Source organism: Rasamsonia byssochlamydoides, assembly GCF_041956645.1.
Source record: "Rasamsonia byssochlamydoides strain NRRL 3658 unplaced genomic scaffold VTN77scaffold_26, whole genome shotgun sequence".
Classification (NCBI taxonomy): Eukaryota; Fungi; Ascomycota; class Eurotiomycetes; order Eurotiales; family Trichocomaceae; genus Rasamsonia; species Rasamsonia byssochlamydoides.
Genome location: NW_027192409.1, coordinates 125,396 through 148,145, shown reverse-complemented (window position 1 = coordinate 148,145; position 22,750 = coordinate 125,396). Strand labels below are relative to the sequence as shown.

The 22,750-nt window shown below is 50.6% G+C and overlaps 7 protein-coding genes across 7 annotated transcripts; 4 read left to right on the top strand and 3 right to left on the bottom strand.

Annotated features, from left to right (window-relative positions):
• Positions 1-3,587: 3,587 nt before the first annotated feature.
• On the bottom strand, positions 3,588-4,879 carry VTN77DRAFT_3683 (uncharacterized protein; the record flags this gene model as incomplete). The annotated part of the gene is made up of 3 exons (XM_069419658.1): positions 3,588-3,625; positions 3,678-4,243; positions 4,308-4,879. The coding sequence occupies 3 exons, from the start codon at positions 4,877-4,879 to the stop codon at positions 3,588-3,590; spliced, it is 1,176 nt and encodes a 391-aa protein (XP_069278254.1).
• A 627-nt stretch (positions 4,880-5,506) lies between these two features.
• On the top strand, positions 5,507-7,936 carry VTN77DRAFT_3682 (uncharacterized protein; the record flags this gene model as incomplete). The annotated part of the gene is made up of 4 exons (XM_069419657.1): positions 5,507-5,764; positions 5,828-6,041; positions 6,111-6,780; positions 6,835-7,936. The coding sequence occupies 4 exons, from the start codon at positions 5,507-5,509 to the stop codon at positions 7,934-7,936; spliced, it is 2,244 nt and encodes a 747-aa protein (XP_069278253.1).
• Positions 7,937-8,858: 922 nt separating this feature from the next.
• VTN77DRAFT_3681 (uncharacterized protein) lies at positions 8,859-9,506 on the bottom strand (the record flags this gene model as incomplete). Its single annotated transcript, XM_069419656.1, has 1 exon — positions 8,859-9,506. One exon carries the CDS (start codon positions 9,504-9,506, stop codon positions 8,859-8,861), a length of 648 nt encoding a protein of 215 aa, XP_069278252.1.
• Positions 9,507-11,118: 1,612 nt separating this feature from the next.
• VTN77DRAFT_3680 (uncharacterized protein) lies at positions 11,119-12,618 on the bottom strand (the record flags this gene model as incomplete). Its single annotated transcript, XM_069419655.1, has 3 exons — positions 11,119-11,136; positions 11,197-12,430; positions 12,485-12,618. The coding sequence occupies 3 exons, from the start codon at positions 12,616-12,618 to the stop codon at positions 11,119-11,121; spliced, it is 1,386 nt and encodes a 461-aa protein (XP_069278251.1).
• A 615-nt stretch (positions 12,619-13,233) lies between these two features.
• On the top strand, positions 13,234-17,476 carry VTN77DRAFT_3679 (uncharacterized protein; the record flags this gene model as incomplete). Its single annotated transcript, XM_069419653.1, has 3 exons — positions 13,234-13,442; positions 13,514-17,291; positions 17,354-17,476. The coding sequence occupies 3 exons, from the start codon at positions 13,234-13,236 to the stop codon at positions 17,474-17,476; spliced, it is 4,110 nt and encodes a 1,369-aa protein (XP_069278250.1).
• Positions 17,477-18,311: 835 nt separating this feature from the next.
• On the top strand, positions 18,312-19,399 carry VTN77DRAFT_3678 (uncharacterized protein; the record flags this gene model as incomplete). Its single annotated transcript, XM_069419652.1, has 4 exons — positions 18,312-18,347; positions 18,410-18,754; positions 18,819-18,978; positions 19,110-19,399. 4 exons carry the CDS (start codon positions 18,312-18,314, stop codon positions 19,397-19,399), a joined length of 831 nt encoding a protein of 276 aa, XP_069278249.1.
• Positions 19,400-20,586: 1,187 nt separating this feature from the next.
• On the top strand, positions 20,587-21,672 carry VTN77DRAFT_3677 (uncharacterized protein; the record flags this gene model as incomplete). The annotated part of the gene is made up of 1 exon (XM_069419651.1): positions 20,587-21,672. One exon carries the CDS (start codon positions 20,587-20,589, stop codon positions 21,670-21,672), a length of 1,086 nt encoding a protein of 361 aa, XP_069278248.1.
• Between the last annotated feature and the right edge of the window lie 1,078 nt (positions 21,673-22,750).

Here is a 22,750-nt window from a genome sequence, read left to right as displayed (position 1 = left end):
TTCATCTTGAGGCAGAATATCCCCTCAGTCTGTACATAAGAACCTCCGGAATAAACCACACCCCAATCTTGTTGTCCAGATCTATTAACTAGATATACTTGAACTTAAACTGCTGGTTAGATTCCAGCTGCTGGTAACAGGTTGTGCTGGAGAGGGCCTGATGATGGATAGTACTACAGTAGTAGGCTGCCTGCGGATTTCCCCTATATAGATTCTATATCAGATATGGCAGCAGCTCGTTCCCGCCATAGTAGGTGCTTACTAGTGGATAGACCATTTGCTGCTCCCTATATGGATTCTTGGAATATAGTGGATATCTTCGGGATATATTCTGGGGTGGCAGTAGGTAGGAAGACAATGTCGCCATATAGATGGATGGCGATGTGGCCAAGTGCTATACCAGATTTATTTTGTCCCCTTGGTATTCAACAGATCAACCGTCAGGATATAGAATGACCTATCAATTTCATTGATATCAATCTCCTTCGTGCGCTGGGCATCGCGCACAATAAACTGGATACAGACCTCCACCGTCACACCAAGTTCAATCAGGCCGCGCTGGACTATCACATACCCTCTTGGAAGGGGCCTTTGGCTCTCCACACTGACAAAACCCCGGGGACATAGTTCTGTTTGGTAGGCGAGGATATGGTTTCAGACCCATACGCTTGGGGCGGCTTTTCTTAGACAGGTCTCTAAGCTGACTGAGAGAGATGGGCCTATGTTGAGCAGATGACGATGACGTTGAGGAGACTCTATTGAAGCATTGCTCCAGTTGTATCGGAGGGTGTGTTAATCAGATTGTTGACGACGGTACTCAAGCACGTGTAGCTAGATTGTATTGAATCACAGCGATCTGGATCCGTTCATATAAAGAATCGAGGAATGCACAAAGAAAGTGGTGCTTGGAATGGAGAAGATATCCTGTCATAAAAATAAAGAGCTAGTCTATATATACTAGCCTAAAGACCATGGCAACGACAGACAGCAAATATATAGATTATGCACTGGTTGATTATTTGTATGTCGATGAGCGACGAGGCTGACAGGCACTGACCACCTCACTTTAATTCCGCCTGGCGTGTCGCCTCATGCAGGAAGGCTGCTGGAGATTATAGTACACCCCAGCCTTTTCTTCCCCGCTTTCTTTGTATCTCTAAATTCATTTCCATATTACCTCTACTTGTGTTTGTCCGTTTCTCTAAGTTTGTTCTCTACAGTTAAGTTCTCGTCCGAGAATATTATATATAATACGCGGAGATGGAAGCGCTAACAGCCCTCGGCCTGGCGGGAACAATCCTTCAATTCATCCAGTTCAGTCTCGAATTATACACTCGGTCCAGGAAGCTGTATCGACACGGTTCTTCTTCTCTGGCCACCGAGGTAATTGACACTGAAGTCATTGCAAATGACCTACAAAAGTAGATCAATCTATTGAACGCCTATGCGGCCTTGGGAGGACAGAACATTGACGAGGACCTGAAACATCTCCACAACTCTTGTATCAGCGTCGCGGAAGAGTTCTCGTCGATTCTACAGCGTCTCAGAGCGAGCGGCACTGGTGGAAAGTGGCCTAGCTTCAAGGCGGCGATACGAGCGTACGGACGCAGTCGCAGGTCGAGGAGCTGAAGAGACGGCTTGATGCGCTCAGGCAGGAAGTTCATCTGTACGTTAAGACTGGTTGACAGTCATGTCTATTCTTCATCCTGGCTCCATGTAGATACAATTTAAATACTGAAAAAATTCCAGAAATCACAGCGTCCAACAGTTTCGAATGCTTCAAACGGTTGCTACCACAACAGACGCGATGTATCAACATATCCGTGAAATCCACAAAGCAGTGACCTCCCTCTCCTCTCAGAAGCCAGGGGATTTAACATGGGAGGCAAACCAATGCGTCAAGGTGGACGATGGTTTGAGCCCGACATATTTCTTGCCTGTTGATATGTGCTCCACTCCAAGGGTAGCTGCCCTTGTATTGTTACTTCATCTGCTGGAAAAAAAACTCTCTGACCGGGTCTAGAAACTCGTCAGAAGCCTCTCTCACATGTTCGACGTACGAAGACTCCCTGGGCGATCGCAGATCCAGCAAAGGCATTTCGAAGTGTGGGACTGGAGCGAGCGCATCAGAATCAATTCCACCAACCGGGCCGCTCTGGTCAGGGAAGGCCGCGGAATCAAACTCTCCTTCATCATGGGTACGTGGCACGGGTTTGAACGTGACAGGTGTAGTCGGTGTTTTAAGCCTCTGGCATGGAGGAGGAGTGCTAGTGCTGGTGGCCCACGGTTTAATGCCTGGTAAGCTGGAAATAATACTCTACGACGCGGATCTTTTTATATACTGATAGCTCTCTCTCTCTCTCTCTCTGTCTCGCACAGTTCCTCGTGCCGCCTAGGACTCCGTATGATAGAGCCTGACGCCGTTCTGTACGAGCCGGAAGATGTGACAATAGGACTAAGCCCAAATACATATCGCGATTATCGGCTGACATCAAACTCCAAGAAAAAGACAGCAGGAAACACCAATGTCGTATCGTCAGAGCAGCAGCAGAGCCAGTCCAGGTTGACCGACGAGGACTAGAGCCGTGATGAACCACCACCAGTTGACCTCGTCTGTCGCCGTCTCACAGTCAAGTGGGAGCCCATCTTCAATCTCACCTATCGCTATCTCCACTGTCGATGCATAATTCGACGATCCACTCCCTCGCGGTCAGTCTGCGAAATACCCAGCCTCGTTTATTGGACTTGTCCTAGACACAACGACCAAGGGATCTCGTTCCCGGACTACGGCGATATCGACTACCATCAAGACCCCTACTTCAACCGCTTTGGAGGCTACGATGCGTTTCGCGCTGTCATCTACTATACCCAACCAGGAATCTATGAGTGTCTGGGTGGCGAGAGATTTCTCCCTCGGCACCAGGTCGAAGATGCTCGCATCGCGCTGGATACATATCGACGGGAAAACGGCAACGAGGGTCTTATCGAGGCGTGGAATGAGTATGTCTTTGAGGTGAATGATGAGATGGAGAAATTGGGGGTCGAGTTGCCCGAGGAGACTGCCAAGATGGTCAAAGAGGGGCGGCTGCGAAGAAAAACGGAGTACGACTCCGTTGATGGGCAGGTGGCTAAAGTCGATAACCCTGTCCTGCTGCAAGAGATAGAGGATATCTTGAATGGGAAGTGGTCGGGAAAACCGCACTGGGCGGTTGACGAGCAATAATTGTAATCTTTCCAAAAGTAGAGGTTCCTAGCTCTATATAATATCTGGAATAAGCAGTTGGAACTTGCTTTTGGAAGTAACATGACTAATAATAAATTTCATGGCAAACTATCCATATTGAATGCTTTCCTTACTCATACATCTATAACGAAGTGCGTTCTGAAATTCAGATCTATGTTCGTCGAAAAGATCCATCAAATACACCTGCATTGTGTGATGTGGTCGCGCTTAGGGTCAAATTGCAAAATCGGTATTTATACTGACGGTAGGTTGCGCGACCTGTGTACCCTGCTCTGTGGCCAGATATATAATTCCAATCGTCATGTCATGTCTTCTGTCGTCAAGTCGTTCGACTTAGAGTATTCTAATAGTCAAGCGTCTGGATGATGGCATCGTATATCCCTAATTCGAGTTAGATATGAGTCCGATGAGACAAGATAGGCAGGCGACATACTGGCTACATCCGGCAGAATAAACTGCTCAAACGCCAGACCCGTATGAGTACTCCAACCAGCCACCCGTTTGATGGGGGCTTCCAGCCGTAAAAAGGCGCCATCCTGGATGGTTGCCGCAACCTCGGCACCCACGCCATAGTTGATCATACTCTCATGAACGATGACGGCTCTTCCCGTCTTTCGGACGCTCTCCAGCACGGTTTGTCGATCCCACGGGTAGATCGTTCTCAGATCGATGAGCTCGATTTTCAGGCCTTTCCTTTCATTCTCCACGGCCGCGATGGCTGCTGAGCAGAGATAGAGAGGCTGTCCGTACGAGATGATCGTCAAATCCGTGCCCGGCTTGATCACTTCGGCTTTGCTGAGAGGAAGAGTGTAGGACTCGATGGGCACGTGCTCGACGGCAGCTCGGTAGAGGATCTTGGGTTCCATGAAGATCACGGGATCATTGCACTCGAGAATCGCGGACAGCAGGAGACCTTTTGCCTGCGTTGGAGAACGCGGGATAACCACACGTACACCAGGGACGTGCGCGAAGAGTGATTCTGGGGATTGAGTATGGTACCTGAAAACCCCGTTAGCAAGATGGCCAGCGACGAATGTACTCCCCACAAGAGGTCCTCTCGTACAATGCACCGTGCCCGACAGCACCACAGGGCATTCTAATCACCAAGCCCCCCACGTTCGCCCCTGTCGTGCCCTCGCGATATCTGAATTTGGCCGCTTCGTTGACAATCTGGTCAAACGCGGGAAAGACGTAGTCGGCGAACTGGATCTCCGCCACGGGTTTCAGCCCCTGTGCGGCGGCTCCAATTGCGAACCCCACGATGCCCTGCTCCGTCAACGGGGTGTTGAAGACTCTTTCTGATCCAAACTCCATCTGCAGATCCATCGAACAGCGGAAGACACCGCCGAAGGCGACATCTTCGCCGAACAGGATGACCTTGTCGGATGCCGACATGGCGGTCCTCAACGCCGAATTGATGGCCTGATATAGATTCAGCCGTTTCGTGCTGGCATTCTTGGGGAGCTCCGGCGAAGTCGCGAGGGACGACGGCGCATGATGCAGCAGGGGGGTGGTTTTGTAGTCGATGGGCAGGTTGAGACGCGCAGAAGGCGATGGCGCGGCAGCAGAGTAGAAGCGAAGAGCCTGCTGCCACGATCGTGCCAGCCGCCGGCCAGCAGCACGAGGGAGGCTCATGGCTGTAACAGTGACAAGCCTTTCGATGGTCGTCGCAATCAGCCGTGCGGGCTCTGCTATATATTTTAGGTCTTGGAGAGGAATCCCAGGATGGGGAACTCCGCGGATAACCGACGGCTCTCGGTCCCTGGCGGGGTTTACGGGTTTTGCGGTACTGTTTCCTGCCTGTTACAGCCTGAAGTATCAGGCATCAACACTTCCCAGATAAGATGCATAGCAGCTTCTCGCCTGATTCGTGCCTGAGGCAGGAACAGCACGGGCCTGGTGCCCACTTCCGGCTGCGCTTGCCGGTTTTAGTAGCCCGCTGATGACCCGCCCGTGACGCTAGGCAAGAGCTATCGCCTCCACCGGAAAAGATCGAGACCCCAACGCAACGTCTTCTCTGTCCGTTTCACTCTCCTCCCCTCCGTGGCCTTTGTGCCCTCCTTCCCTCTCCAGACCTGTAGGTCTTTGGATCTATCTCCAATTGAGACCCGACAGCTGTACCAATTGACGGTTTGCAGATAGCCACGCCGCAATTGGTTTCTCGTCCGCCTTAAAGTTTATCAACGTCATCAATCCGATACAACTACGACGTCGCGGCAAGATGAAGGCTTACTGATCGATAGATCGACCCGCCAACCCGTGATGAGCATCGCCCGTGTGAATCCTTACGTGGCGAGTAGGCCGATCGCCCTAGGACTGGCGAAGGCGCTTGTTCTGGCTATTGCACAGCTATCCTTCGTATCTGCTGCTCCTGCGCCGTTTCATGGTATCTGGGTGAAGCAGGATGAGATAGGGAAGCCAGCCAGCGACCCAGGTCTCTGGCTGTACCTGGGAATTGCAGTCGCGTTGGTGTTGGGCGGCGGAGCCTTTGCTGGTCTGACCATCGCTCTAATGGGTCAGGTGGGTTTCATTACCGCTGCAGGTTGATGCTGCCCAGGTTCCTGACCGAGATGCCATTTCCAGGATGAAATCTACCTTCAGGTCATCCAAACTTCTGGCGAAGTATCCGAGAGGAAGAACGCGGCCGCTGTCTTGAAGTTGTTGCGGAAGGGAAAGCACTGGGTTCTGGTCACTCTGCTTCTAAGCAATGTTATCACCAATGAGACGCTACCCATCATGCTCGATCGCTCACTCGGAGGTGGCTGGCCTGCAGTCGTCGGGAGTACAGTCTTGATCGGTTCGTACATAACCTATACTATAACCTATACTGTACTATGACTGTTACATCTTGCTGACTACAGGAAAGTCATTTTTGGAGAAATCGTACCGCAGTCGATATGTGTCCGGTACGGCCTTCCCATCGGTGCATGGATGGCTCCGTTTGTCCTTGTCTTGATGTATATTATGTCGCCAGTGGCATGGCCCATAGCAAAATTGCTTGACAAGCTTCTGGGAGAGGATCACGGGACAGTGTACAAGAAGGCAGGCTTGAAGACATTGGTCACCCTGCACAAGACATTGGGCGTAGCCGGAGAACAGCTCAATTCCGATGAAGTCACGATCATCAGTGCCTGTCTGGACTTGAAGGAGAAATCGGTGGGAAGCATCATGACGCCAATGGAAGACGTTTTTACCATGTCTGCGGATACTGTGCTCGACGAACAAACAATGGATCTTATCCTCTCCCAGGGATACTCCCGTATCCCCATCCACGCTCCGGATAATTCCCAAAACTTCGTCGGCATGCTCCTCGTGAAGATGCTCATCACTTACGACCCAGAAGATTGCAAGATGGTGCGGGATTTTGCGCTAGCCACGCTCCCCGAAACCCGTCCAGAAACGAGCTGCTTGGATATTGTCAACTTTTTCCAGGAAGGAAAGTCTCACATGGTCTTAGTCTCGGATTATCCCGGCGAGGACCATGGAGCTCTCGGCGTCGTCACATTAGAAGACGTTATTGAAGAGCTCATTGGCGAGTACGTATTGTAGTCTCTCACAAAGCTGATACTCCCGTATTGACCTATGTACAGAGAAATTATCGACGAATCCGATGTTTTTATTGACGTCCACAAGGCCATTCGCCGACTAACACCTGCGCCGAAGTCTCGGGTTCCCAAAGGGCGCATCGTCGAAGAACCTCCTTCTTTACCCCCCAGTAGTACAGTCGAGGATAACACCCTCGACCTGAACAATGGCAATATCCTTTCTCCCCCAGCCGGAGGCTGTACCTCTGATGCTCCCAACCGACGAATAAGTAGTGGGATTAGCCAACCTCCAGCGCCCAGGTTCCTCCTGCGAAACAAAAACGGGGAACTCGACCCGGCCGCACCAAATGAGACGGTTACCAAGCGAGGTACAGATGAGGTTCTAGAGCATCTAAGACATTTGGGTCCGTCGAACCTTGCCAGTCGACCGCGCCAGACTCGCTACCAGAATGTTAAAATCAAAGCTCCGGGCGTTTCCCCCACCCGTACGGGCCTCACCGACTCTGATTCGGGACAGCATGTTCCCGGAGAACAGCAAGGGAGACCGTCGGGGCCAGTTGGGCATCAAGGAGGTATCGAAACTGGACTCTTACACTCGGTAAAGGGCGCGAAGGACGGAGTGTACGCTCTGAAATCCGGTTACGGCACTATGAGTGATCACGAATGCGGCAGCCAGGCCAGTAAGGGAACTCAGGCGGCCTTGGATACTGGCGTTACCAAGTTAGTGGTTCCCGAAGTCGACAATGAACACCAGGCGGAAACCTCACAATCATCGCCTTTGCGCACTCCAAGTCGAAGCAAGCCCAGTAGCGTCCATTCATACGAGACCCGTCCTGTTGACCACCAGAAAGGGCCGTCTCGCATTTCAGGCCCCGCTCGGAGTGGAAGCATCACGGAACAAGTCATCGATATGAATGGCATTCGGAAAGTAATTCTCCAAACAACCAGTAGCAGTTCTTCAGATACCGAAAAGGCGACAGGAAAATCGCCGGTAAATTCTTTTAGTCGTGCTGGTGACGACGCTATTGAGAGCAATGCTTCCGAGCACGGAGAAGATTCGAACACTCATGGGAGTAAGAAGAAGCGCCGGCGACGGAAGAAAAAACCGGATGGCAAGGATGGCGAAAGACAACCTCTGTTAGATTGATTGGCTTCGACTATGATCTGGCTACAGCATGTCCTGTATTATAAGGCACTTTTCGTGACATACAGGCCTTGCTTGTTGACTTGCTCGATTGGTTGATCGTACCAGCAGCAGCAGCACTAGTAGCAAGGTCCTTATTATTGTGACTCTGCCGACCGGAGGTGGGAAGACGTAAGAATAGAACCGGACTCTTGTTATTGTTATTGTTATTCTATTCTGACGGATGTCTTTCGGATCTTTCTCTTACCTAGCTAGTGTGGGGACTCCCGGCACCTGGGGAGAAGTTCGGGGTACTACTTAATGAACTTGTTGTGTACGGAGTACTTACGTTTTGCCTTGTCCCGTTAGTGTCAACTCCTTTCCTACCTACCTAGGTAGGTAGGTAGGTAGTTAACAATGGGCAGACCTGTTTCTACTTCCACTTTCTGCCTCATAATATCTATTCTGTATCACATCTCATCTTATCCGTTCTCACTCTCACCAGCGCCACCCCAGAAGTCCCCTGACCAGACCCAGAAAGTTTAAAACCGCAGGCTCGGCATAATACGGCTCGAGGACCTGCATCAGCAGTCTCCCCCACTCCCCGCCATGATCGCTGAAGATCTGCATCGCTTGGCAGAATTCCCAGTACTCGGGGAACCAGCCGCTCCAGGTCCAGCCCAGAATCCCCGTGACAGTGCCGTCTTGCACCATGATGTGCTGCGGTTCGAGTCGCCCGTGGGTGAAGAGGAAGCGCCTGTCGACTTCCTCGTTTAGAGAGGCGAACATGCCTTCGAAATACTCCTCGATGTAGGGTTCGTCGTCGGGTACGTCGGCCAGATACGCGTGCAGGAGGGCTTCGTGAAAGGATTCTTCGGAGTCGAAGGGGCCTGTTGTACGGATATTTTCAACCAGGATGTCAGAAATCGTGCTAAATGATATAAATTCATATATGTAAAGGGGAAACATTGTACCGACCCTTCAAGTTGTCATATTGATCTAGCAGCATATCGCTCACGGGACCTCCGTCAACAGACCCAATATATGAGCTCGGGCCCAGGCCACGCAGTTGCTCCATATAAGACTTCAGCTGTTCCGTAACGCGAGCTTTTGTCGGCCCATCGTACTTTCTCCACGCTGTGAGGAGGGTCTCCCCGTCCACCAGCTTCGTGAAGATATACGTACATGTGCCGACTTTCCTTCCATCGAAACCATCTTCTTGTGCGTGGGGACCATTGTTGTTGTAGGTGGTGTAACAGGCCAGAACCTCCGGGACAGGAATATCCGTATGCTCCTTCACGTACAGCATGTGCAGTGCCTCGGAGACTTTCACGCTTGGGCCGAATTTGACGACCACGGTTGGCGACAGTTTCATTACTGTGACGCGTTCCCTGTCTGTGAAGATATCTCGTTTGTCTCGTGCGTTGTTGTTGTGATGCTCGAAGACGGTCAGGGGGCAAGGGGGAGAAAAGCCCTGCTTGACGTAGATGAAGTTCACTCTAGGTTTTTCGGAGGAGTTGTTGTCAGGTGTAGAGGAGTCGCTGGTTCTGTATGAGAAGGTGCCTGATTCAGAGAGGTTGCTGTGTCCAGACATGTTGCTGGGTCGATGTGCATGGCCTGGCTGTTCTCTGGAAGGTATATGTATCCTGTTGGACCACATGGATCTTCGATGCTGAGTGGTGTAGACAAGATAGTCACTGCGATGACAAAGGAATGATGAGAAAGAATACTGGCAAGGATTCAGACTTCTGGTAGAAGGATGAGGACAGACTGACGTTCGTTCTCCATTAGCATTTCCAAATAAAAAGAATGCTTCAATTCGATCTGATATCTGCGAGGACTTCTGCGGAATGGACTTACTTGACAACGACAACTTCACACCTCGTCTATCATAGGCCTTTAATGCTCACTGCTAATAATGTGTATGTAGCCTGGCAAAACTTGACACCATAGAGAAGGCGAAAAGGAGTGAGAGTCAGGGACGGTAGGGATTGATAGACCTTTTATATCGTCAATACCAGCCATGGTCAATGAGGTTCTGAAACCCAGATTTCAATACATTCATTCACTGTCTATGATGCAATCATTGTTTCCAATTCTTGTGCTTGTAGTGAAAAGTGGTGTTATGGGATTCAGCAGCAATGAAAGTGAATAATGTATCTATGCCATACCCAGGTAGAAAGAACAGCATGTTTTCTGCAGCAGGTTTCAGCTTTCACGAAAAAAAAAAAGGACAGCCTGTCTGAACCACCAATTATGTAGTTCTTTGGGAAATTTCTTTCTTTCACATCCTGCATGCATTCTGCATTCTGTTACCAAATATACCAGACAGACAGACAGAGAGAGAGAACGAAAGGAGAGGAAAGAAAGGAAAACTGGATACCTCTCTACCCTCTCTACTGGCGTAAATCCAAGCAGGCGCATTAGGTACGATCCTCAAGCACCTGACCGGCAGATTCAAACAAGGCAGCAGAAGCACGAGCACGCGTGGGTTGTACTCCTCCTATGTCCCCAAGGACCCGGATACCATCATAGGTTGATAGCTGAAGAGATACTTTAAGATCATGGAGGGCTCGTGGTTTTTGAGAGCAGTGGCCGTCACATCAGGCCATTGGGCGGTCAATCGTATGATATTTACCGACAAACTTTTGTATAAGTTAGAAATAAATGCCGTGGGGCAATAAGAGACAAGTAGCCTCTTTCCAGACCAGCAGTTCGTTGGAAAGAATCGTGCATCCTATCCTATTCGTGTCGTATTCGATGACCTTCGAGAGAGACTGACTGCCTGACTACCACAGACAGAGGAATGAAAATGGACAAGTGAAAATAAAGAGGAAAGTATTTTTTTTTTGAGGGGAATTCAGGTCCTCGTTATTGGTGAGGTGCCTTCTCGGCTTCGGGGAATACTTTCAAATTGCTTTTACCCTATCTTTCAGTTGTCGTACATATCTGGTATATACTCATATCCATGGATCACAACAAGGTTGGAAGAGATTCAACGAATCATATATTAATTTTGATTACCACCTGCGCCGCAAATATGCGAGACCCTAGGAAGAAAGCAGACACTTAAAATGCGAACAGCCCACCAGGGTAGTAGGTAGGATATAACTGTAGTCATAAACAAACAAACTAATGCAATCATAATACTCATTGCAACAGAATTCCCAACATTCGAGAGTGACAGCTGTAGAGGCGCGCAACGATCACTGCAGGAGAGGGTCCTGTAATGAAACCGTCAGTACTGAACGAAATAAGAGGAATAACTGGCATAATGAACGTACCCGGTAGTGTTTCTGGTGGTTGGCCGCCCGATTGACTTTGGCCATATATTTACGTTCTTCGCGCTGGGCGCGGTTCCGTTCCCTCCTCTCAGAGACTAGAGCCTCGTGCTTCTGGCTGGCGGTAGCACCAAGCATGCCTAGACCACCATTCGCCCTCGTAATGACAGCACGATGGTGATTACGACTTGTCTTCTTGTCCTCCTCCTCAGCGGTACCATTTTCAATAGCGAGATGCCGTGCAATTCGCTCCTCAGGTGTTGGGTAGTTGTGTAGGTTCTGTCGGTAGTACCTGGCAAGGGACCGATGACCGACACTCTTGCCAGACGGCAGATGCAGCTCATAGTCCGTTTGGTAGATCTCTCGCCCCCCGCGATATGGCTTAGATTCGTCGTCTGACTCTACAGACGTGGCAGAGCTGGCTGTCTCCCAACCATCGTCATCAGCGTCTGACCCTGCCAGTCTAACACCACCTTCTGCAGTCTCCGCTGATTCCTCATCGTCCTCATAGTCCGAGTAGGTGCTTCTAAAATCATAGAACTGGCCAATCTCAATCTGTTCCTCCTCCGTTTCAAAAGCGATCATGCAATGGCCTTTGTCGCGCATGTGCGTCCTGATGCCCGCAGCAGTACTTCGGATAGCATGGCAATAGAGACATTCGTTGTTCTGCGTTATTTTGGCGTGCAGATAACGGATGAGGCCGTCGAGGTCTACCAAATAATCTTTCTCGGGGATGAACATGCCGTGGGCTTTAAACATGTGGTCAACATTCGACTGTAGATCAGAGGCGCGCTCACTGCAGAAGAGGCAACGAGACGTAGTGAATTCATCGTCATCCTCCTCTTCATCTTCCACTTCATCCTCGTCCTCTTCCTCGATGGCAGTGGTCTTCAATTTGCTCGTGACTTGAGACAAAGTCGATTCGGAGTCGGCAGCCTCGGACTTATTGATAGGGTCCCCAAGAGAAAACGTAGAGCTCATTACGGAGGACGTGTCATCCGCTAGGCTTTCCCTCTGCTTCAGACGAGCTTCGCGGAGCTTGTGTTTGGAACTCTTGACATGATTCTGATACGAGTTTTCGCTGTAAAAAGTCTTCTGACAAGCGACACAAGTCTTCTCATAGGAGGCCTTCGCGGCGGCCGCTGACGAGTTCGCCTTCGCTGTAAGGACTTTCTCTGTAAAAACTTCCTGGGAGACAGGGGGGAGAGACACCACACGACGCTTCACATTGTACAAACTAGTCATGTCAGTCAAAGTCAACCTAGGAAAAGGAAATTTAGAAGGTACTTACTGCCAGTCCCTTCGCATGTGCTCCCGCTGAGCTTCACTGCTGCGGAAGGCCACCAGGCACGCATTGCATGTGTAAGGGAGAGATGTACCCTCACCAATGGCGGACGGGGCCATCTGGCCTGTTACTGCTGCCATGAGGCTGATCTAGAAACGATTCCCTTCCACTCGATCCTTCCGATGAGGAGTAGAAAAAGATTTCGGTAGCCACACAAATTGGGTTTGAGATGGAACCAGGGAAGAAAAGAACACACAACAGACAATATCCGAAGAAGGGGACAACAAACAGCCCCGGCCTGATGCAAAGAAGAAGAGTCTTGCCAGTGGCACAGGATGGATCTTGTCTTAAAATTGGAGTCCAAAACGAATAATTGATCTTAGTAATTCCAAATTAGCTAAGCAGTCTCTGCCGAGTGTGGCTGGCGGGGTTGGTGGCGATGACGTCCACTCACGTGCCCTGCTCTCTGACTGAGCCAATCCCGATTGGGCTTGATAAGATAGCGCTGCGATGTCGGATCGTTAGTTTTTCCCGTCCCGAGACACCAAGTGACGCTTTACCCGATTGGGCAGGGCTGAGACAGCCAGTCCGTGGCGCTGGCTCCGATGATATCAGAAGAGTAGTTGCCCTGCTCTGTATACTCTGTACAGACCACTCTAGAACAGCATTCTCCACGATCCCACGTGAACGATTGGTTCACTTTGAACTCCTTTACCCATGTTTGGCAACATCGCCATGCGTCTGATTCCTTCAAGATGACCAGATTGCGGGGAGGCTCAGTGAGCCCTCCGGACGATGCGCGAGCCTCAGCTGGCGTGGGCAGGCGGCCCTTCAATCGGTCGAAGCTACCACCGAACTCTCCGGAGATCATTGTTCAAAATACAGTCGATATCACGGATCCGGAATACGTCCTCTCTTGGCACAGGGACGAGCGACGAAGACAATTCAATCTGCTTGTACGCAGGTGAGTTGTCTCCGCGTCAGGAATACTATACCGTCATAATAAGGATAAGCTGACTCTTGTGTGGAATATAGATACAAACACCAGATCCTCTACGGCTGTCAAGATCCAAACTGCCGCACCCCGACCTGTCTTAGCTACCAGAAGAGAGTCGCCGAGGGTCCTTTTCGACGGTACACGGAGTTGAGTGCCCGGACATTGGCTTGCTATCTGGCGAGCTTGGACAATCCCGAGAGCGGCCTGTGTCGGAATACACCAAGACTATCTGCCGATTTCCCTCCCCCGGAAAGCGTGCAACGCCCAAAGAGACGCATCTCCCAGCCTGACGCTCGCGAGTCGCCAGCTCACAGTGCTCACAGTGATCGGCAGGTAGGTCAGGCAAACGTGGACAATGTGCCAGATGGGCAGCCGTCGCTTCATGCAGCGCAGTCGGAATCAAAATCCGAAAAAGATGACACACAGCGCGTGCAGGAGCCATCGGCAGCGCTGGTTCCTGCAGTTGCAGAAGCCCATGATCAGCACCAGCAGCCACCGGAACGGACTGGCCCAACTACGCAAAAGATGAAGGACCCCAAGTCTTTTACCCAAAACCTCTTCGACACGCTCTCCCTTCGAATGGTAGAATGGCTCCCTCTGCGCCGGACTCCTGAATCTTTTGATCCTGATGGTCCTCATGCGACCGGGCGGCGCTCTTCACGGGCAAGCCAAGAGGCACCAAAGTCGGATAACGGGCAGACTGGGAGAACTGCATTGACAGACATGTCGCGTTCTACAAGAAGTGATACTCGCTCAGTCGGTAATAGCACGGTCTCGAGCGAACTGCAAACACCGTCGTCACGCTCGGGCACTTCTCAACCAGCTGCTCTAGAGCTAAAACTTCCTGGTCAGCCAATCAAGCGCTTGTCATTGGGTGAGATGGAACCCTGGCGCCAAAGTCCACGATCAGGGGTGGAAGACATGGCACGATCCGATCGTATATCGGCTCGAAAATCGTCACTGAATACTCCGTCATCCAATCCCAATGGGCGCGTCGGACTTCCTTCGCCGCCAGCGTTGAAACACCGGCCGCAGAAGCATCGAGGGTTGGAACAAGACCTGAACGGCACCTATTTTAAGGAGCAGAAGAAACATCGGCGTGTATCCTGGGATGGATCGAAACTTCTGAGGGAGTCGGAGCGTCATGAAGATCGCGCTGAAGAAGTGGAGATTCAGGAGCAGTGTCCTGCAGGCCCTTTACCTCCAGAAGGCGCCAAATACAGACCCAAAAATAAACACAAGAAACACCGTACTCCATCACCAGTGCAGACGGTGACCCATTTGTCCAGTGAGATCGTCGATGGTCTTAGTCAGATGCTGATCGAGTCTGACGAGGACGCTCGGAAATGGAAAGATGAGGTGGCCGAGATGAACAGGAGTGGTCAATTTGAAGATATTGAGTGGCAGTATGCAACCCCCCGTCAACGTCAGGTCTTCCCATTTGTCGCCCAAAGCGTCTTCTACGGGTTGAGCAGCACCAGGCAACTCCTGCGCTCCTTTCGAAGCGACCCTCGTGATGACAACGATAAGAACTACAATGCCAGTCTTAATGTACAGAAGTTGGAATCTGCGTTGCGGAAGCTTCTAGACGTGTGTCCCTGGGACCTCGTTTTAAATAGTCTCTGGAACGCATTAGAGAGGCTTTTCGTGCCACCCAAGGAATTGTCTACTCTCCTCAGAAGTTCTCGACGCTTATCTCAAAATTCAATATCAACAGGTGTTGTTCCAGCTCCCATAAATGCATCTCGTTCTTCAGGATCGTCCGCAGATGAACCTTTATCCGACACCGAGGCAGCCCATATCGCAACTGTGACTCTTTTCGCTTTGGTCACCTCTTTGCCCAAGGTAGATGCGCAGACGTGGCGATCCATTCTTCAGATGCGTGCTGCTGGGACTGTACTACCCGATGCAGAGATGCGAAAGCTCTCGCGTTCAAAACCCGGTTTAGTGATGGATATCACCGACAAGCTGGAACATGAATTGGCGCTTCGGCTAGTCAGCCGCTTGGTACGCGCTCTCACTGCTAGGTTGGCGTTTCACGAGATATCAAAAGCCCGCTCGATTTCTATTCACGAGTCTAAAAAACAACGAAAGCCTAGCGTTCTGGATCTGGTCCTAGAGAATCTCCGTGCGCACTACAGCTTGTCAGTGAATACGACCGAGCAGGATGACTCGCGTTCTGCTTCAAGCACTCCTGCAGCCTCAGCCTTGATTGTGGAGTGGCTTCGCACTCTTTTCCTGAAAGAATGGGATGGAAAGCCCGAAATGCCGAGATCCAGTGCAGCCGGAGGTGCTGTTCAGATCCTCTCTTTAATGTACAAGGACCGTAAACGACTTGGGCTCGCGCCTGAGGACTTCCACACGTCATTTCTCTCGGAGAGGTTGGATCCGATGGATATGCCGGTGGAGTGGCTTGGGAGACCATCCAACAACAAGACTCTGCATCTCCTTTCTTCCTCCTTCCTCTTCCCGCCATCTGCGCTTGTCACCTACTTCCGTGCTATGAATTACGCGACGATGTCTAAGTCCTATGAAGCCGCGATGACTGCCACGCGACATGTGACGCGGACCGCCTTCTCTAACATTCCGGTCTATGACGATGTTGGCTTGCTGGCAAGATTACGAACATCTATGACGACGTATCTCGTGCTCGTGGTGCGGCGAGATAACGTCCTCACCGACGCCCTCAATCAGCTGTGGCGTCGCGAGAAGCGGGAGCTGATGCGGCCGTTGAAAGTCCAGATGGGCATGGATGAAGGTGAGGAGGGAGTCGACCATGGCGGTGTCCAGCAAGAGTTCTTCAGAGTTGTGTTCGGAGAGGCACTCAATCCAGCTTACGGGATGTTTACTGTGGACCCTCGGACTCACATCGCATGGTTCCAGCCGTGCGCGCTCGAACCCTTGTACAAGTATGAACTGCTAGGGCTCTTGATGTCTCTTGCCATTTATAACGGCCTGACTCTCCCCGTCAACTTCCCCATTGCGCTTTACCGGAAGCTCTTGGGGCTGAAAGTAAAGCATCTGGACCATATTCGGGACGGCTGGCCGGAACTTGCCAAGGGACTCGAGGACCTCCTGACGTGGGAAGACGGAGATGTGGGCGATGTCTTCATGCGAACCTACGAGTTCAGTTTCGAGGCCTTTGGCAGTGTGAAGACGGTAGATATGCAGCGGGTTGGTCGGGACGCCCCCTGGCCGGTCCCTGACCGTGTCTCAAGTAGGGAACGGGCCCGAAGCAGCATCTCAGAATATTCCAGCTCGCGTGGGGAGAGTTCTAGACGGCCCCGTGTTTCCACAGTGCTCAAAGATGCTGAAGCGGACAGTCCGGTGGCTCGCGAATCTTTCAAGACGGGCATCCTCAAGGGCGTCGACTACAACACGCCTTTGGCAACACCAAGCTCCCAGCCCCCGGAGGAGGCAAGCCTGGTGACGAACGAGAATCGAGAGCAGTTTGTCAAGGACTACATATTCTGGCTGACTGACAAATCGATTCGTCCTCAATATGAGGCATTCGCACGGGGGTTCTACACTTGTCTTGACCGCACAGCACTGTCGATTTTTACGCCGGAGGCTCTCAAGACTGTCGTTGAAGGCATTCAGGAGATCGATATTGACGAGCTCGAGCGACACGCGCGCTACGAAGGCGGCTTTGGTCCGTCCCACCCGATGATCCAGGACTTCTGGCAGATCGTAAAGCAGTACCCTCCGGAGAAGAAGGCTCAGCTGCTGGAATTTGTGACGGCGAGCGACCGCGTTCCGGTCAACGGCATCTCCAGCATCATGTTTGTGATCCAGAAGAACGGCGTTGGTGATGCTGTAAGTATCTCTTCCATCCGTCGATATATACTCTTGAGTATTCTCTACTAACACTGAGACAGCGCCTTCCGACCAGCTTGACCTGCTTTGGTAGATTACTGCTTCCGGAATACACATCCCGAACGGTGATGCACGAGAAACTCGACAAAGCTCTGGAGAACGCACGGGGATTTGGCGTGGCCTGAAGTCAGCTGTTTTTCATCTCTGCCACCATCTATAATATCTCGATTATCTCAGTAGATTATGGCCTTCATCGCAGTACATAGGGGGTTCTTTTTCGTCTTTCTGGCGGGCTACGGCAGCGGTGTATGATTCAGCGTCTTAGCATTGTAATTATATTTTGTAGATAGAGCATGGCATATCGTAAAAGGCAGCAAATAATCATGACTCTTCGGATATATCCTAACAATTGATTTTTCGGAATAGATGACTCAGACGTGGTCCTCGTTTGGCTATCGGTGTGCAGCAATGGCCTCTCGACAGAGTTGCCCAAGTGGACATTGTATTCCACAGGAGCCCTCTCGGGAAAGTTTCCGCATGACGTGCAAGCAAAATGAAAAAGGTAAATTCTCCCGCTCCACCAGCACTAAGACCTGTTCCAGTTCCTAGCCGGATGCTAGATGGCCAAAGGAATAGCGCGATAATGCCCATGCTGGATCCATTGGCCCACATGGCCACATGGAGCTGACCAGAAAGGCAATCGATCGATGACTCTTCTCGAGATGGGCCTGCTTGCGGAGTACAGCGGGCCGATCGATCAATAAATATATTTTCGTCTGATGGGAATTGATTCTCGCGCTCATTATTAAAACCTTTGCTGTGATCTCCTTTGACCAAGGTCGGAATTTCTATTGTACAGATTAGACGAATTTGTTTTCTGTTCGTCTGATCGCGTCTTATCGATCATTTGTTTATTTTATTTTTTTTTATTTGGCCTGTTATAGAACCCCGCTACCCCACGTTTGTTGCTGTTATCTATCTGTCGTCACTTCTCTCCTCCATCAAGCCAGCGACAGCATAATGCCTCCAATAATTCACTGCGTTCGACATGCCCAGGTATGCTGTTTTCTCCCTCCTTCATCTTATCAGCATGCTAACACCAGGACTCCATACGTCAGGGCTACCACAACCTCAGCACCGCAAACCACACCCTACCCGATCCCGATCTCACCCCGCTGGGAGAAAAACAATGCGCCGAATTGCGGGATAGTTTCCCCTACCACTCCCAGATCGAGCTGGTGACTGCGTCGCCTCTTCGCCGGACGATCTACACCGCCCTGCTGAGTTTCGAGCCCGTGTTCAAGGCCCGCAAGGACATGAAGTTGATTGCTCTCCCGGAGGCGCAAGAGACTAGCGATGTGCCCTGCGATACTGGAAGCGATCCTGATGCCCTGAAGAAGGAGTTTGAGGAGCGTGGGTCGCCTGTGGATCTGTCGCTGGTGCAGGATGGGTGGAATAGCAAGGTAAGAAAACATGCTCTTCCGCTGAATTCGAAATGGTGTCATCTAATTGAGGTTGTTCATACAGACTGGAAAATGGGCCCCCACATCAGTAGCGCTCAAGAATCGTGCGCGAGAGGCAAGACGGTGGTTGAAGGCGCGCCCCGAAAAGGAAATCGTTCTCGTTACCCATGGCGGGTTTCTGCACTACTTTGCGGAGGATTGGGAGGACAGCAGCTTGTACCAGGGTAAGCGGTGGCTATTAACTATTTTCCCTCTCTCTTTACAAGGCCGTACTTGAGTCGATGGCTGGCCCTGGCATAATCGTTGTTTGCGGCCTTATCAAACTGTGTCAAACTAAGATCCATTTCCTCTGCAGGCACCGGCTGGCTCAACACCGAGTACCGCACATACCAATTCTCCGACTCCATCGACACGGAGGATCTGGAGGGCAACCCTGTCGACGGAGACAACGCCACTCTAATCGAGACGGCGGAGTCGCGTCAGCGCCGGCGCAAGTCCCCCGTGCCACCGTCACGGGAGCAGCAAAGGGTGTTCTACAAGCAGGGCCTTGAGGGCTGGGATAGCCAGGGTTTGCTGCCTAGCATGAAGGAGAAAGAGGAGGCCAAGGTTCCGGCGGGTGAGGAGGTTAATGGCAGTCGGATCTAGATTTGACTTGACTGTACGTATTATATGTCAGTTTGGCTTGTATCTTTTTTTATTGTTCCTCTTTCTCTATTTCTTTTCCCTTTTGATTACCCTGGATACAACACATTGATCATCGAGAGAGTGTGACCTTAGACATAGAATAGACTTCTATCAATACTGAAACATTTATTGCACTTTGATACTGTTATCATTACTGTCATTGTGCTACTTCGTCCAAAACAAAGAGCGGAGAGAAGGAAAGAAAGAAACTGGGAAGACGCACGAGGCAAGACAGGTAAGTAACTCGACAGGATGGACACGACGAGGAAGATATCTGACTCGACTTTCTAGATTTACAACATTAGAATCGGGGCTCTAGTCCAAGAATGCAGACGAGACACAATGAAATAGGACAACGTCGGGAAAAGGAAGAAGAAAGGGGAAGACAGATCTATTTGTGATTGTGAATTCTGACAAAGACTGACAATAGAGGGTGGTTGGTCCCCTTTTCTTTCTTTCTTTTTTTTTTCTTTTTGTCTATATTTTATTTACCTGGGTACCTTTTCTTTCTACCTATTTATCTGCTGTCTATCTTGCTTTATATCTTTCTTTATCTTTCTGTCTTTCTGTCTCTCTTTCTTACCTTTGTTGAAGACGGAGACAAGGCAAAGGACAAAGACATTATGAGGTACTGTACATACGTACAGTCAGCACGTATATATATGTCTCTCGACTCCTCAAGGGGAGTGATTTTCAATCTATCAGATGACACCATATGAACAGCCAATACCCAAATCAGCAATCAATCAACCTTCTAATCAAGATCACTCTGATTGTACTTACCCTACCCTAACGAGGCGAATGACCAGTCTCATCGAATACGACTCAACAAAGGAAAGCTCCTCGAATCTATTTTGATTAGACAGAACTGAATCGCGCTGAGTTTCAAATCTCCCCCATCCGAAAGGGCAAGAAATAAAATGGCTAACGACCAGCGAAGGAACTCATCCTACAGGCCGCCAGTTTCCCGCCGCAATAGTCAACGGTCTGGCACTGTGAACAATGGCAACAATCAACAAAATCCACAGGATTCTCACAATCAACGATCGACGACATCTAGGTCACCACCTTCAAAGCGTCAGAAACAGACACATATTCCACCGCTGTCAATAAGGACTTTCACACCACCACCGCCGAAACCTCAGCCCATGGGACAACGGTCACGGCTACCAACACCATCCTATGCAGAGGTAGCTGCGGCAGCGCCTATGCCGTCTTCTCCTTCCATCATTCATTTAGAGTCCAACAGGTATAGTCATTTGCTGAAACTATCCAACTTACGCATTAACAGCCCCAAATTTGCACGGTCACAGTCACGGCCACGGTCACAGTCACACTCACAGGTACCGTACGCCCGCACCTCCACCCAACCTGGACTTGCATCCATACCCGAAGACTCGGACACTCTAGACTGGTCAGTGGTATCTCCTCGACATCCTCCCCCAGCTCGTTCTTCTGCCTCTTCCTCCTCTTCTTCCCCCTCCTTTGCTCGTAGAGCATCTCGGCTTCGCAAGAGCCGCTCAACTAATACTCTTGTCGGGCAAGTTGGAGATCAGCACTACCTGCAGGGCTACCCAGCGCAGACCGGCCCATTCCCCCCGGGATGCATCATCCGCGTCCCGCATTTCGAGCAACATGGCACGACGTCCTACACCGGGGACGCGAAAAACAAGCTGGAAACCGACGGCCTAGGCGACATCTGCTTCAAGTGGCGGCGAATGGTGGTCGTGACCGTGCACAAGGGCCACCACGTCTGTCTACCGATCTACACCTTCAACGGCCGAGGCGTTGATCCCGAGAATGGCGGGGATTATAGAGACCCGGAGGAATACGTCTCCATCTTTGACCACCGCATCTACGGACCTGATCACTGCATGACCCCCAACGAGGGAATCAAGACGAAGTTCTTCAAAGATAACGTTCACACGCTCCACGCCGCGTCCGTCGTGTGCCTGACCTACCCGATCTCGCGGCGCGACGACTGCACGGCCATCGTCGAGGGACGGCTCAAGCTGTCGTCGACCAGACGGCTGCTGCAGTTGTACATGAAGCAGACCATGAAGAGCATCGGATCGTGGCTCGGGGAATCAGACTCCGAACCGAAGTCCTTCAATGGTCGGGACGAAGAGTTCCCTGTATCGGATTTCTTTGCCAAGGAGAACGCTAGCCGCCCGAATAGGTGCTTTGATTTGAAATCGGACACGATTGTTGAGCTGCATGATGATTCGGAATAAGTATGCGAAGGGAGAGTTGATGGGCATCGATCATTCCTGGAAAATTCAGAGAGTTTATTTTCTTTCGTTCTNGTCTCTCTCTCTCTCTCTCTCTCTCTCTCTCTCTCTCTCTCTCTCTCTCTCTCTCTCTACTTTTGTCCTCTTCTCTCTTCAGGAGACATAAAAGCCTATGCACTGATATGATTATAGATTTCTTTGTGCTTTCTCGACTTTTTTTTTTCTTGAGTTTGACATCTATATACATCCTCTTGCATCTCTCGTTCTGCTCTTCTCCCATCTTTCTTATTCTTCAGGTCGTTAATATGAGCATTTCCAGACTTTGACAGATATCAATGCCTCGTATTGGACCATATGAGTGGGGTAACCCGTGCCTTGTTTCATGTCCATAAGAAGTAGGTATAAAAAGAGTATAGAATCCTGAAGCCTGCGTCAGACTCGGCGGGGCGCGGTAACACTATCGTTGACGCATCCCCACAGCATCTTCTTACACGCCACAGGCAGCAGGATTATCGATGAGGGGCCGTGCTTGACAATTCTGGATATTATACAGAGTACTCCGTACTTCTGAATCGGTCTTGAGATGAGTCTAGTCGAGCTTCTGACGACATCAGGCACGAGATGAGTTGCTAAAATAACTACCTAGGTAGGTACCTAGCTGTAGTGGAACAGAGACAGCAAATCAAGACAAGAGAAACTCCGTCCTTTCCAGGGATCACCTCTTCAACAACAGCCCTAAGGGTCTCTTTCCTCTGTACGGAGTACTCCGCACTATAAGGCTCCTCCAATGGGAAGGAAAGGGCAGATTCGTTCCTTCCTAGATCGGAAAGTCATGCTGAATTGAGTTGAGTGCCTTTTCTTGGCACGACTGGCGATGCATTTAATTAAACTGTACGACTCTGAAGCTTCCCAAGTAAGGCTGTCTAGATCTCTCCCAATCGTGATATGATATGAATTAATTCATACCATAACCATTCAACAGTTCCCTCTCTCCCCCTCCCTTTTTTTTTTTTTGGTCAGTGGGAGAATGGATCTGCAGGAATTCCTGCTAAAGGAAGTTCCCCTGCAGCTGAATGCCCTA